The sequence below is a fragment of the Leptosomus discolor genome, chromosome 1, assembly GCF_034619465.1.
Source record: "Leptosomus discolor isolate bLepDis1 chromosome 1, bLepDis1.hap2, whole genome shotgun sequence".
NCBI classification, from domain to species: domain Eukaryota; kingdom Metazoa; phylum Chordata; class Aves; order Leptosomiformes; family Leptosomidae; genus Leptosomus; species Leptosomus discolor.
The window spans coordinates 212,376,818-212,392,368 of NC_141391.1; the positions used below are offsets into that span (position 1 = coordinate 212,376,818).

The window sequence follows — 15,551 nt, forward strand, 5'->3', positions numbered from 1 at the left end:
TTCTCAAGTTGTTCTTATGCTCCTACTTTCTGTCCTGTCATCGTATCTGGAAGGAGAAGCTAGAGGTCATAACACTTGTGGCTTTGTTTCTTTACTGTGGTGATGGGGTGATTTGAAGATCAGGTATGCTGTCAAGTCAAAAGGATGATCAAAAAAACTGTGTATTGCTACTTTATTTGCAAAGAGAATGTTAAATATGGCCTTTCAGGTAACACAATAGCTACGTGTTGTCTAAGCAGCAGCGATCTTCTCTTCAGTCGTTGGTGACGTCAGTCCATGATACACTGACTTCACTGAATAATCCTCTGTTCACCAAGCATGCAGAAGGTATAGCAGATCGGCTGAGCAGAAAGAGTTTCAGTTCATGTAACAAATTATAGGCTGAACTATAAATAGTGACAGGAATAATTCAATATGCTCATAATGGGGATGAACCTTGCTGGAGGCTAGGAAAAAATTTCAGTGATTGTTGAACTCCGGTGGAGCACATGAGACTTCAAAAACAAGGGTGTTTGCCTTATTCTTTCGCACATCTGATGTGGTAAGTGAACCAGAGCATACAGAATAAAGAATCAGCCTCCTCCCGAGCATGCAGTGGAAAGTCAGACATTATTTGTCACTGCTCTTAATGGAAAGCCTGGTGCTGTTCTCAGGACTGTACAAAACTCGAAAGTAAAGACAGTTTTTATCTGAAAGTGTGTTGGAAGAATGAACCAGCTTTCTGTGCTCGCCTTCTTGAAGCACGGAAGCAGTAGTTGCAAGAACAATTCCTGACTCTTGCTTTCTGTCTTCACTTGATTGGATAAAGTGGTTAACGCTAGAGGAACAAATTGCTAAAGAAAATGAACAGCCTGTATCTTAAAAGAGTTACTTCACCTGACACTCCCATGGTTTCTATGCAGCCGTACTGCTCCTGAAATCAGTATTTTTAGAAACAGCACTGAAGGGAATGTTGCAGGAACAACAGTAATAACGTTGTAGGCTTATAGGTCATAATTGTAGTGATGGCTTGGTTTTGGAAAATGACATGCTTAAGAGATTCTTGTGTTCTTAAACAGAGAGCAAGGGAGAGTCAGAGAAGGTGAGGGTGCCAGGGAGAGAGTGAGTATGTACAAAGTACAGGACTTTAGACAGCCTGTTTGTAATGAGCCTTCATAATACATAGCTGAGACAATTTTGGCTCGAAAAAATATGTTCATACTGTACCCATACTGTAAATGAATCCATATATTTGATTACATTATCCAAAACTGTCATATACTTAACTGCAAAATACAGTTTTCATTAATACTCTTGCAGAGCTGCCTATAGGCTGCTTCCTTATTTATTTTCCATCATAACTTCACAAGGAGATTTAATGAGAAAACATTAACACACTGATGTGTGTGTGCATGTGCGAGATGCTTCAGTTTACATCTTCCCTGATGTTTATTGCAGAAGAATATCTCAAGAGAGAGATGGGGGCTCTGGGAGCTTCACACTGTTTTCCCATTAGAACTTCTGTGCTTAAACCTAATTAAAAAAAAAAAAAAGGGGCAGGGAGAATAGAGGGCAGCAACGTGTGACCATGAGAAACAGGCAAGAGATGGAAGAGTTGCCACATTGAGACCAGAAATGTGGCAGTCTCTAACATATTTTGATCATGATTTAGAGATAATGAAGAATGACATAATAAAATGAACCCATGTGCACTCCATAACCATGAAGAATCACAGAATGGTTTGGGTTGGAAAGGACCTTCAAGATCACCTAGTTCCAACCCCCCTGCCATGGGCAGGGACACCTTCCACCAGACCAGGTTGCTCCAAGCCCCATCCAGCCTGGCCTTGAACACTGCCAGGGAGGGGGCAGCCACAGCTTCTCTGGGCAGCCTGTGCCAGTGTCTCACCACTCTCACAGTAAAGAATTTCTTCCTAATATCTAATTTAAAATCTCCACTCTTTCAGTTTAAAACCATTACCCCTCATCCTATTACTACACCCACTGATAAAGAGTCCGTCCCCATCTTTATTGTAGGTGCCATTTAAGTACTGGAAGGCCGCTATAAGGTCTCCCTGGAGCCTTCTCTTCTCCAGGCTGAACACCTCCAACTCTCTCAGCCTGTCCTCATAGGGGAGCTGCTCCAGCCCCCTGAGGATCTTCGTGCCGCCTCTGGACCCACTCGAGCAGGTCCGTGTCTTTCTTGTGCTGGAGGTCCCAGAGCTGGACACAGCACTGCAGGTGGGGTCTCATCAGAGCAGAGTAGAGGGGGAGAATCCCCTCCCTCGACCTGCTGGCCACACTTCTTGTGATGCAGCCCAGGGTGCGATTGGCTTTCTGGGCTGTGAGTGCATGTTGCTGGCTCATGCTCAGTTTTTCACCCATCAGCACCCCCAAGTCCTCCTCCCCAGGGCTGTTCTTGATCCACTTGTCGCCCAGTCTGTGTTTGTGCGTGGGATTGTCCCGACCCATGTGCAGGACCTTGCACTTGACCTTGTTGAACTTCATGAGGTTTGCATGGGCCCACCTCTCAAGCCTGTCCAGGTCCTTCTGGAGGCCTCCCTTTCCTCCAGTGTGTCAACCACACCACACAGCTTGGTGTCATCAGCAAACTTGCTGAGGGTGCACTCAGTCCCACTGTCCATATCTCCAACAAAGATGTTAAACAGCACCGGTCCAAATTTCTCCTGAGGAATGCTGCTTGTCACTGGTCTCCACTCGTACATTGAGCCGTTGACCGTGACTGAGTGCGGCTATCCCACCAATTCCTTATCCACTGGTAAGGTCCATCTGTCCAATCCATGTCTCTCCAGTTTAGAGCCAAGGATGTCATGCAGGACAGTGTCGAATTTGCACAAGTCCAGGTGGATATCATCAGTTGCTCTTTCTTTATCCACCAACGCTGTAACTCCTTGTAGAAGGCCATGAAATTTGTCAGGCATGATTTGCCCCTACTGAAGCCATGTTGTCTGTCACCAGTCACCTCCTTATTTTCCATGTGCCTTAGATTATTTTCCAGGAGGATCCGCTCCATGATCTTGCTGGGCACAGAGGTGAGACTGACTCTCCTGTAGTTCCCTGGTTCTTAATTTTTTCCCTTTTAAAAACTGGTGGTTATGTTTCCCCTTTTCCAGTCAGTTGGAGCTTCACAGGCTGCCACGACTTCTCAAATATGATGGATCATGGCTAGCCACTTCATCCACCAATTTCCTCGGGACCCATGGATGCATCTCATCAGGTCCCATGGACTTGTGCACCTTGAGGTTCCTTAGATGATCTTGAGCCTGATCTTCTACAGTGGGCAGTTCTTCATTCTCCCAGTCCCTGCCTTTGCCTTCTGCGACTTGGGCGGTGTGGCTGGAGCACTTGCTGGTGAAGACTGAGGCAAAAAAGTTGTTGACTACCTCAGCCTTCTCCGTATTGAGGGTAACCAGGTCTCCCATTTCCTTTCAGAGAGGGCCCACATTTTCTCTAGTCTTCCTTTTATCACCAATGTACCTATAGAAATTTTTCTTGTTGCCCTTGACATCCTTGGCCAGATTTAAATCTATCAGGGCTTTAGTTTTCCTAACCTGATCCCTGACTGCTTGGACAATTTCTCTGTATTTCTCCCAAGCTACCTGTCCTTGCTTCCACCCTCTGTAGGCTTGCTTTTTGTCTTTGAGTTTGTCCAGGAGCTCCTTGTTCATTCATGCAGGCCTCCTGGTGTTTTTGCATGCCTTCCTCTGTGCATAGAACTCCTTGATTTTTGTGTGATTATTTAGGCATCTTTTGAGTGGAGTCATCATGATTCTTACAGCTACCAGTCTCTGAAGTGTGTGACTGCCCTTGTGTCCTTGCGTGATTGATATTTGTCAAAAGAAAGCTTTCATCTCCCCATCAGTCATTTCTTATGCAGGAACTGTCAGAGAGCAGCAAAGTTTGTGTTTCAGTGTGGTCTTTCTCTAGCTTATGCTTTTGTTTCCTATTTGTATTCTACTGCTTAATAAAGCAGGGTACAATCAACCACTACAGACAGTAAATCCTTCCTGGCTTAGTATGATCATAACTTTCAGGAAAGATTAAATAAAACTGTATATGTGTTATATTCCCATTTGAGTATTTCCACCAAAGTATTTCTGTCTTTCCCTATCTGCCTTCATCTATCTGTGATTGAAGTTACCTAAATTGAGAGGGAAAGGAAGAAGAGAAACAATCAGGGTAGCTGACAATTTCCAGCTGTTCTGGCATTCACACAGAACATAATAATCAAGTCTCCACTTAGTTTGGAGTCTGAACACAGAGCCTTAATGAAGAACCCTCTTCACATTCCTGAGATTTTTTGAATGAGATTGAGCAACTCTTGTATTTGCACTTTTTCTTCCTTTTGTGCAACCCATAGAAGTTGAAGAACCTCTAAAGGCAGCAGGCTTTATAAATATACTTTCTTTTCATTATAAATATACTTTCTTGTGAGACTTCAGATTTTAATTCTTATTCTTCTCATCACCGATTCTTTTTGAGGTGGCAGAGTCCCTCTGCTGCTTGTGGAGCTCTTCCTTGCATAACTGAGAAAGTTTTATTTTCAAGAAAACCAGTTTTATATCTTGCAGCAGCCAGGGTGCTAGTTCTTGCTCTTCAGACTAGTGCTGTGGGATAATGGCCTTTTTTCTTGACCAGCAACTAGTTGGGTTTATGAGCTGGAGAGATTGGGGCAGGAGAAGGAAGGGGAGGTTGTGTGTTTTTCAGGTTTTTGCATGGAGGCCACATTGAATGTTGAACCTTATTAGTTTCATCTCCACCTAACTGTCCAGCCTGTCCAGGTCTCGCCGAACGGCAGCACAGCCTTCTGGTGTGTCAGCCACTCCTCCCAGTTTTGTGTCATCAGCAAACTTGCTGAGGGTGCACTCTGTCCCTACATCCAGGTCATTGATGAATATATTGAATAAGAGTGGACCCAGCACTGACCCCTGGGGAACACCACTAGTTACAGGCCTCCAAGTTGACTCAGTACCACTGATCACAACCCTCTGACCTCTGTGCTTCAGCCAGTTCTCAATCCACCTCATTGTCCACTCATCTATCCCACACTTGCTAAGCTGAGGATGTGATGGGAGACAGCGTCAAAAGCCTTGCTAAAGTCGAGGTAGACAACATGCACTGCCCTCCTCTCATCCACCCAGCCAGTCTTGCCGTCATAGAAAGCTGTTGGGTTGGACAAGCATGATTTGCCCTTGGTGAATCCATGCTGAGTACTCTTGATAATCTTTTAGATAGAGATAACAGCCAGAATGAGCTGTTATGAGATTCCATTACATCATTCTTTGAATGATGCATGTTTTCATACAATGATTATCTGAACTCTTGAGTCTATATATACTTGTTATTTTGTTTTGAGCTATGAAGAAAACCTTAATAAAGAATTTATTCGAGTCATTATTTAATCTCTGCAGAAGTATAAGAAATGGTAAAGTAACTTTTTGAGTTTTCTACTTTTAATTATTAATTCAGAAAGAACAGAAGAGTAGATTAGGGTTCTGCAAGTATATAGACCCAACCCAGCATTTCTCAACATGTTTTCAACCTTGTTATTACGTACAGCAATAGAAGACAGCAGAGGGGGGTAGTATGGTACTTATGGTAAAGATACTCAGTTAGCTAATAATCAGTTTGCTCATTTATATTTTCTTTACCTATTTGGCGACCGAATGACTATGAGAAATGAGTTTTGCTGTGAAGTACGTGTGGGTTCCCCCTGCCCCCCCGCTATTCCCCGAGATGTGGTAGAGCTGTGTCGTTTTCACAAAATTGCAGAATCACACAGGATCACAGAATGTCTGAGATTGGAAGAGACGTCTGGAGGTCATCTGATCCAACCCCCCTGCTCAAGCAAGGCCACCTACAGCCAGCTGCCCTGGACTGTGTCCAGGTGGCTTTTGAGTATCTCCAGGGATGGAGACTCCACAACCTCCCTGGGCAACCTGTGCCAGCGCTTGGTCACCCTCAGAGAGCTGAAGTGTTTCCTGATGTTCAGAGGGAACCTCCAGTGTTTCAGTTGGTGTCCATTGCCTCTGGTCCTGTTGCTGGGCACCACTGAAAAGAGGCTGGCTCTGTTCTCCTGTTTGCACCCTCCTTCCAGATACATATATACATTGATAAGATTCCCCTGAGTCTTCTCTTCTCCAGGCTAAATAGTTCCAGCTTTCTCAGACTTTACTCACAGCAGAGGTGGTCAAGTCCCTTCATCTTCATGACCCTACATTGGACTCTCTCCAGTATGTCCATATCTGTCTTGTACTGAGAAGCCCAGAACTGGACAGTGTCCTCCAGGTGTGGCCTTACCAGTGATGAGCAAAGGGGAAGGATCACCTCCCTCAACTTGCTGGCAATGCTTTTGTCTAATGCAGCCCAGGATACCATTTGTCTCCTTTGCTTCAAGGGCACAGTGCTGGCTCCTGTTCAACTTGGTGTCCACCAGGACCCCCAGGTCTTTTTCCGCCAACTGCTTTCCAGCTGGGTGATCCCCAGTGTGTCCTGGTGCCTGGGGTTGTTCCTCCTCGGGTGTTGAACTTCATGATGTTCCCATCATCCCATTTCTCCAGCCTGTTGAGGTCACTCTGGGTGGCAGCACCGACCCTCTGGTGTATCAGCAACTCTTCTCAGTTTTCCATTAGTTACACGATTATTTGCGCTTGTTTCCGTGTTATCGTTTGTGTAATGGAGCCTGTGTGATGAAATGTTCCGTTCTTGAGTTACATTTCTCTCCTATATACTGGACAGTGAAAGTCTTTAGTCTTGTGTTCTGCTGAGTCTGTAGGCAGGATCTTGTAATGACTTGGGGTGACTGACAGCTTTTTTCTCTGCCTAAATAAAAGAATAGTTGGAACAGCAGAGTGAGCTGGATACAGGTCTAAAATGGTTTGCAAGAAGCTCCGAATGTTGTTTGGCTTTATTCTGTCAGGTACTGCAGTAATTTCAGTCTTAGTTACTGAAAATGTTTGCTTTCCTTCTGGTTTTTTTTTGGCATAACTGTAGTGAGCTGACGAAACTGCTGGTTTCTCTCTGCTTTCCACTCTTTAAAGTTATACTTGCCAACTCATTTTTCAAACTTTTCTTCTAAAAGTGCTTACACAATTCTGTATCTTGGTTTTGACATACTACTTCAAGGGCTCTTCTAGTGTTTGGCTGTTTCAGTCTGGGAAATACAGAAGGTGAAAACTGTAAATGCCAGACTCCTCTGAAACTGGTTGTTGTTCTCCTTGTTTTTTGTCTCCTGGAAAAAAACCCCAACCAACCCCACATTTTGGATGGTTTGAATTTGTTTTACTTCTATTTAGATGAGAAACTATTATTTCAAAGGCTTATTGCTGACCTTTGGCCATCTGACCTTCTCCTAAAATGTTCGTTTAGATCAACACTAGTCTTGAGAATTTATTCTTCAACTAATTCTCTTCACTAATAACCTTATGGTTGTTGGGACGTTTGAAAACAAGTTACAAAATAATGATTAATGGGCAAAAATGTTTGTTATCAAGGTGCACTGTTGCTGTACCATGGGTCTGAGGAACACAGCTACATGTCAATGGGGACATAAATTATTGCATTTTTTTTTTCTTATTTTCTTTCAAGTTCCCAGGAAAGATTTTGCAGATTTGGCTCATTCTGCTTTCCAGGAGACAGGCTAATCTGTTCTCAGGGTGACTCCACTGCAATTGGTGTTGCTTGGCTTTCAAAAGACTGAATCATCCTCTCTCTCGCAAGCAGTTATCCTTGTGTCTGGGTTGACACACACTGAAATGCTCTGTGTGAGCTGAAATCTGGATATACATCTATAGAGAAGGGTGCTTTGTAGTGCTGTCTGTTTTTCTTTATCCTTACAGAAGAAACCGTACTGACATGACCAAGCTCACGCTAGAAGCGTTCCTTTAGCATTCTTAATAATATTAAAGCAGCGAAGTTTTCTTTAAAAAGCACAATGTTTTCTTTGTGGACAGCCTCTAGGATTGCTGTTTCATCTTTTTAAGTTTAAAATTCTCATTTGAAAAGGGGACAGGAAAGAAAGTCATAACTGTACTTGTGTAAGAGTTACACATTCTGAAATCCAGACATGAATCCTTGCTGGCATTATAGATACCTTCAAAGATCTGATATATCCCAAACAACAGAAAGTTTGCAAATATACTGCAGTGGGGGGTTCATTAATCTTCCAAAACTGGAGACATAAAATATATGAAAAAGAAAAAAGGATCCTGATTTTGAGGAGGACATTTCTTTTAAAACGTTTCTTATGTTACAAACATAACTTTTATAAATGTTTCAAGGAAGTGATAGCTTTGTCAAGTGAAATTTTTAAGGTCTAACTTTCATTGTAAGTTAAATGTAAAGAATAAATTGTTTGGGGAGGGGTTGTGTGTGTGTTTCGTTCTCTTTTAAATCCAGTTGTCTCTCTGTGCCATTATTAAAATAATGGTAGAGACAGGACTTCAGAAAGGCTTGTTTTCTTTGCTGGAGTTCTCTGTTTTTCCTTTTCTTAGTGTGATGGTAACATTTTTTGTGTTTTTACAATAACTAGGATTCAGTTGCTCTGAGGTTTTGCTTATCTTGAGTTTCTCCTGGCTGCATAAAGCCAAGACTTTAGACAGCTGGTCTATCTTCCTCTGTTTAGAAGCTCTTCATGCTCCGAAATGCTGCAGCATAGAGAAATACAAATCAGAAGAGAACTGAGGAAGACAGTTGTCAGTGCTGATGATTTTTTTCGAATAAGCCCAGTAAGAACCAAACCACTGAATGAGAGTGCAAGAGCAGTGTCGTGTCAGAGGCAAGGCTGATAAATAGTTTGTATAACGACTCTAGTTACGCACAGGTGCTGAGTTAATCCCTTCTGACCCGTTTCTAACACAAGCTTTATGTTTCAAAACAGAATGTGTCAGGAATGGGGAAATTATATAATATATATCTTATGTTATATATATTTTAATATAATGTGCCAGTATAGGTTGGGGACTGAGCTGTCAGAGAGTAGCATAGGGGAAAGGGACCTGGGGGTCCTGCTGGGCAACAGGATGGCCATGAGCCAGCCATGTGCCCTCGTGGCCAAGAAGGCCAATGGTGTCCTGGGGTGGATTAGAAGGGGGTGGTCAGTAGGTCAAGAGAGGTTCTCCTCCCCCTCTGCTCTGCCCTGGTGAGACCCCATCTGGAATAGTGTGTCCAGTTTTGGGCCCCTCAGTTCCAGAAGGACAGGGAACTGCTGGAAAGAGTCCAGCCCAGAGCCACAAAGGGGATCAAGGGGGTGGAACATCTCCCTTCTGATGCAAGGCTGAGGGAGCTGGGTCTCTTTAGCTTGGAGAAGAGGAGACTGAGGGGTGACCTCATCAATGTTTATAAACATGGAAAGGGCGAGTGTCAGGAGGATGGAGCCGGGCTCTTGGTGATGGCCACTGACAGGACAAGGGGCAACGGGTGCAAGCTGGAGCACAGGAGGTTCCACATGAACATAAGGAAAAAACTTTTTCCCTGTGAGGGTGACAGAGCCCTGGCACAGGCTGCCCAGAGAGGTGGTGGAGTCTCCTTCTCTGGAGACATTCAAAACCCACCTGGATGCGTTCCTGTGTGACCTGCTCTGGGTGGTCCTGCTCTGGCAGGGGGGTTGGACTAGATGATCTTTCGAGGTCCCTTCCAACCCCTACTGTTCTGTGATTCTGTGAATATGCATTTAGAAAACTGATTACTAGTTTAGAAATATGATCTGAAATCTGTTAGCTATAGAAATGGCACATCCTGGGTTTTTTGATCTCACATGTTTGTTTAGCATGCATACATACATTTCATCACAGAGGTGCCGTTTTACAATCAGTTATGCTTTTTTTTTTGATTGCCTTTCACCATTCTCATTTATAGTTTGTATTTATAGCCAGTTATTTGTAGCTTGTCCTGAAATACTGTGTTGCTAAGAATCTGATTTTTTTGGGTGTAAATTACAAAATTTGGAGTAGTCTTTCCAGTATTTGTAGAATAAGTGCTGCTCAGCAGAGTTGATACAGTTTTGATAGGCCTTCCTAGATGCTGAAGTCCTGGCTTGTAAGCATCACCTGCACAGAGTGATGTTTTGACCTCTGTGTCCCTTTTGTTCCCTGTGCCTCTGCTGATTCCATCAAGAGAGGTCCCAGATGACCAGTGCTAAGATCACTGGATGCTTTCAGTCCCTCAAAAGACACTGGAACACTTTGTCCCCAGCGGGCCATTCCTTTGCTAGGTCAATTGATAAAATTGCATTTTTCTCTTTAGCATGTTGTGTATCACTGTTCCTTTTGTTCAGAACGTTGTAGATCATACAGCATTTATATTTTCTTTTCTTTTTACAGTTTCATAGGAGAATTTATAAAGGAATCCCGCTGCAGTTCAGAGGGCAAGTCTGGTCTTTACTACTTGATGTCCCTAAAATGAAAGAAGAAATGAAAGACTTTTATAATGTAAGTTTGTAGAATTTCCACCTAATATTAATTAAAAACTTTTTGCTACTAAGACGACAGGCTTTATTAAGCTATTGTTGTTATGAAGTGTTCAAAAGAAAAAAAAGATGGATTAGAAATTTTATTGAACTCTACTGTTCGTTTCAGCTAGGAAAAAAGCTGTGTATCAAAAAGTACTTTTCCAGCTTATTTTTTGGTTCTGTAATTCATGTAATTAATTTGATCCCCTTTCCATTTCTTTTCCCATTCTCAAATACTTGCAAAAGCCTTTCTAAAAGCAAAGCAAAACAAAATAAGAAAAAAAAAAAGCCCTATCCCAGTAAGAAGACAGAAACCTCTTGTCGCGGTTTGAGCCTACCCAGCTGGCTCCACAAGCACCCTGCAGCCGCTTGCTCACCCCTACCCCGTCCCCTGAGGGGACCAACCAAAAAGGCTTGAGGGTCTAGACAAAGGACAGGTAGGGCTTACTCACCACTTACCGTTCACAAGTAAGACAGACTCAATTTGAGAATAACAACATACATTTAATACAGAACAACCACCACCATCAAGGAGAATGAGAGATACAACCAGGTCTTAAATACAACACACCTCCCCCCCACAGTCCCCAACCTCTCCAGTCTTCCCGCGCTCAGCTCTGCTCCCTCTTCCCCCCCAGCAGCGCAGGGGCAGCGAATGGGGGTCCCAGCCCGTCCGGCACAAGGGGTCTCCGCTGCTCCTTCCCCCTCAGGGAGAGGGGCTCTCGCACCCTCCCCTGCCCCACCGCGGGGTCCCTCTCCCGGCAGACATTCCTCCTCCCGCTGCCCCAACGCGAGTCCTTCCCGCGGGGCCGCAGCTCCCCAGAACCCCCCAGCGCGGGGCCCTCCCGGGGCTGCCGCCCTCCCACCCACGGGCAGCTCCAGCGCGGCCACAGTCGCGGCTGCTCCGGGCCCGATCCCTGCTCCTCCGGCCTGGGGCCCTCCGCGGGCTGCAGGGCGACCTCTGGGCCACCGCTGGGCTCCGGGGGCTGCAGGGGCTCAGCCGCCACCCCCCCGCGGGCCGCGGGGGAACCTCCGCCCCGGCACAGCTCCCCCTCTGCTGCCTCACTGACCGGGGTGTCCGCGGGGCTGCCTCTCTCCCACCCCGTTCGCTCACCAACACCAACAGAACAAAGGGACGCCATCAACCGCTTCTTTCACTTGTCAATAGTTATTCGCAGAGGCGCCATTGGCCTGGCCTTGCCCAGAGGCAGATCCGAAATTGGAGCCAGGGGAGCTTCTCGAAGCCTCTCACAGGAGCCACCTCCGTAGCCCCCCTGCCCTGCTACCAGAACCATGCCAAAACCCTGCCAGACACCACCACAGCTCTGAAACTACATCTCCTTGAGAAATGTCTGTTAAGGAAGCACCTTGTTAGCTGAATATCAGTAAGAGGAGTTCCAGTATTCTGGAAGGGGTGGAGGTTGGTGCCTTAGTCTTGTAAAAGCCAGAACAAGCTGTCTTTTCTTTCTACCATCTCACCTCCAAGTGAAGCTTAGAGATCACTTACAAAGCACTGTCTAGTTGCTTGATTGTATTCTTAGAGGTGCAACCGGTGACACAATGTTAACCTCACAAAATTCTACAGGCACAAATCGATCACTTAAGCATATCTCCTACTTAGAATATAAAGAAAATAGCTCTGTGTTACCCCCACCAGCCCCCATCCTCACCCTGAGCAGTGCTTAAAGCAACCTCTGAATTATTGTGGTTACGTCTTCTAAATTTTTCTGTCCTAACTCTACTTTTTCTGTGGGTGTGAATACAGCTGATGGCCCTCAGATCTAAACTTTAGACCCAAGAGTGGAGAGTAAGATTCATGTGCAGGCTAGTAAGTGAGGCAGAAGGGGAATTGAAACCTTTACAATTCTCTCTTTTCCTTTTTTTTTCCGTCTTTCTCTGCTAAAGGCTTATAGGGAAAGTTTAGCTGACAGAAAGGCAATTTAGTCTTGTGGAGCGTTTGAATTTTTCCCCATGGGAATTTAAATGTTCACTGCCTTTTAAAGAAATAATGTCCAGGGTTTCAAGGAAATGCATTGCTTGTTTCATTTTTGGCATTTTCTAATAACGGCTTTAGAGCTGAGACTTTGGTTCTGAGTAGACAAGGAGTCTTGTAACTTCATGGAAGAAGACTGATGTGGCATTGATGTTATCTGAATTTTGGTGTCTGTGATCTTCCTCTTAAAGTATTTGTCGCTCTTTAGTCTGACAGGCTGCTCTTTCTGACTATTATGTTTTCTTTAACTTCATAAGTAACACTAGTGGCAGATCCAAAAGGGATAAAACAGAGTTCATGCTGAATAATGTAGTTGTGGGAAAGAATACTGAGTAAAACTAGAAGCATTTAAAAATAGGTGACTTGATCTTCAGAAATGATTAATGCCATCTAGTGCTCAATGTGAAACAAGAGTTTGTAGTTCAGATATAGAAGTAGAAGGAGTTTCTTCCATCATTATCCTAGCTTGTTTATTTGTGATGAGCTCATTTTACTGCTCTGCATTTTTCCCATTTCCTGAAGTGCTATTAACACTCCTTATTACAAGTATCACTTACAAATCGCACATCTGAAAATCAGAAGGAAAATATGTGCATTTGCTGTGGGTCAAACAGCTTCTTTCGGTTCTCTGTGCAGGGCAATTGCCAGTTCTTAGTCTTCTGTCCTTTCTGTTTTTCAAACTCTAGATGTCCTTTCTTTTCACTCATGGTAGAGGCTCCCATGATGGCAAGGACTCAGGATGATTGTTTTCCTGTATCCCAAAGAATCATAGGCTCTGGCTTCTCTGCCACCTTAAAACTATATAAATTTTCTCTTCACTTCTTTTCTGTTTATTGGGGGGACAAATCATTCTGTAGTGGACACATCATATTACTACTTCAAGTTACACTGCAAGGTGAATGAAGCTGAGATTTGGGTTAGTGTTGTGCTGTTTAATGGCTGCTACTAGTTGATTCAGTGACTTACAGGTAATTCCCAATGTGCCCGAAGCTTCTGGTTGTATTCAACAGACTGAATGGATGTTATTGTTTGCTGTTCAATCCTTTCATTATGTTTGTCTTTAAACCTTTTTGTTTTCTTGCAACCAGAATCTGTGGGGTTCTGCCTTCAGATTGTCTGTGGTGTTCTCTAATGATGCCTACTCAGATGTAATGTTTTGAAAATACCATGTTGAATCCAGTTAGGGCTGTCTTACAAACTCCACTTTAGGGACAGAAGTGAGAAAGAATGAATGAATGTCAAGAGAAAATTATTCTAAGTCTGAAAAATAAGGTGGCAGTCTAACCTGTGATGGCTTCCTAAGTATTCAGTTGCAAAATTTGCTTTAATTATAGAACATTAAAGCAAGTGCTAAAGTGGAGGTATGCTACAACTCAATTAGATTAGAACAGAAGGAGAGAGGAAATGACTAGAGAAATGTCCATTATCTATACTTAGATAGTAACTGGGAGCTATGTAGCTATTACTTCTGCTTAGAGAAAAAGGCAGGAAAAGTATGAAGATCATACTAAATCATTTGCTAAAAGTCCACTCTGGAGCACTTGCATCTTAGGTTCTTGTTCCCAAGTAGTAGAACTCGCTTTCTGTCTTTCTCCAGTGATGTGCCTATCTGAGAAATGGCAATAGAAATTTGGAGTGCTGAAATGTAACCTTGAATACGGGCAGTGAATGGTGTGTCTCAAAACTGTATTATGGGGTGGTCTTTTTACATCTATACAGCGTGAATGTGTCTGACTCTGTGGAATTTATGTATGTATATGCGTAGTTTGGAAGTGAAAATCGTTATCTTGTGAGCTGCTATTCTATATTAAGTATTTTAAATCATGAGATGGCAAATACTTCAATATAGGTGTACAGTCAGGCAGGTTCCTGCTATTGTAGAGTTCACAATTTTAAACTTAATTTCCGTTCTTTACTGTTTTCCCAGAAATTGAAGTGTCAAGCACGAGGGTCTTCACCAGATATTAGGCAAATTGATCTTGATGTGAATCGAACATACAGAGATCATATCATGTTTCGAGACAGATACGGTGTTAAGTAAGTAAATGAAAAGGTTTTGGTTGTCTTAAAACCGGCTTCTGATCTGCCTCAAGCCTTTTCGACCTGTGCAAGTGTATTGAATGTAAGCTCCGAACTTCCGAAGCAGGGTTGTCTGTGTGCGATGATGTAATTACCGTTACTGCCGCAAACCCAGGTGGTCACTTCCAGCCAACTAGTTTTCCCTCACTATGAGGTGGTCCGTAGCAGTCCAAAGAAAACCGCTTCTAAACTGTTCTCATCTTGTTTCATATTTAATAAAAAGAGTTTCAGATATTGTAAATAAAAAAAGGATGAGCATTCCAAGCTAATAAGTTAACATTTATTATGCAATCATTTTGTTTAACGGTATATTGTCAAAAACAAAATAACTTTTTGCATCTCTAATATTTTTTTTCTTCCCAGAGATGTTAGCCTTCCTTTGGATTTTATCTTCTCCTAGTATCTAATTCAGAACCACTTCAAGCAGTATTTTTTATATAACTATTTAATTATTTACAATGTAGGCCTTAATGCTTTTGGACTTCTTCAAATTTTATTTTTTTTTAACTGTCATTGAATGAGGAATATTAGGCAGCTGTCATCTTTACAAATGCTTAATAGTGAAATAATTGGCGATACAAACGTCAGTATTGTTGCTAGCTTGCAGCATCAGCAGCCTGCTGAGATGAAGAGGGTATTTTTTCCCTTCTGTGACTGTATTACTTCAGGTTTTTAATTTTTTCTTTCCAAGGTAGATTCTATGGTAGTCTCCTGTTTTCAAAAAGCAATGCTCAAATAGCTGTGGATTTTAATATGATAACATACCAATCATTTTCTTATATTCTAGGTGTTTTGTGGGCAGATTCTAACTATGGGGAATTTCTCTGATGGCTGCAAGACAGGATGGAGTACAAAGCAGAACTTCCCAAGCCGAGAGCAATCCTGAGCAGCCACTGTAGTTTAGATATATTTGTGCAGCACTATCTGTACTTGAGGGGATGTGCTTCGCCTCTCGGTAGTCCTGACACAGTGCCATGTAAAAATGACTGCGTTGCTTCTGGGCCTCAATTAGGTTTTACACACACATCTCGG

The 15,551-nt window shown here is 43.3% G+C and overlaps 1 protein-coding gene across 1 annotated transcript in view; it reads left to right on the plus strand.

Moving 5' to 3' along the window:
• Positions 1–15,551, plus strand: part of USP6NL (USP6 N-terminal like) — a 109,589-nt gene that overhangs the window by 64,521 nt on the left and 29,517 nt on the right. The window contains exons 6-7 of the mRNA XM_086474781.1: positions 10,320–10,427; positions 14,368–14,477. Of these exons, the coding sequence (XP_086330907.1) occupies positions 10,320–10,427; positions 14,368–14,477 (218 nt within the window). The remainder of the gene's footprint in view (positions 1–10,319; positions 10,428–14,367; positions 14,478–15,551) is intronic.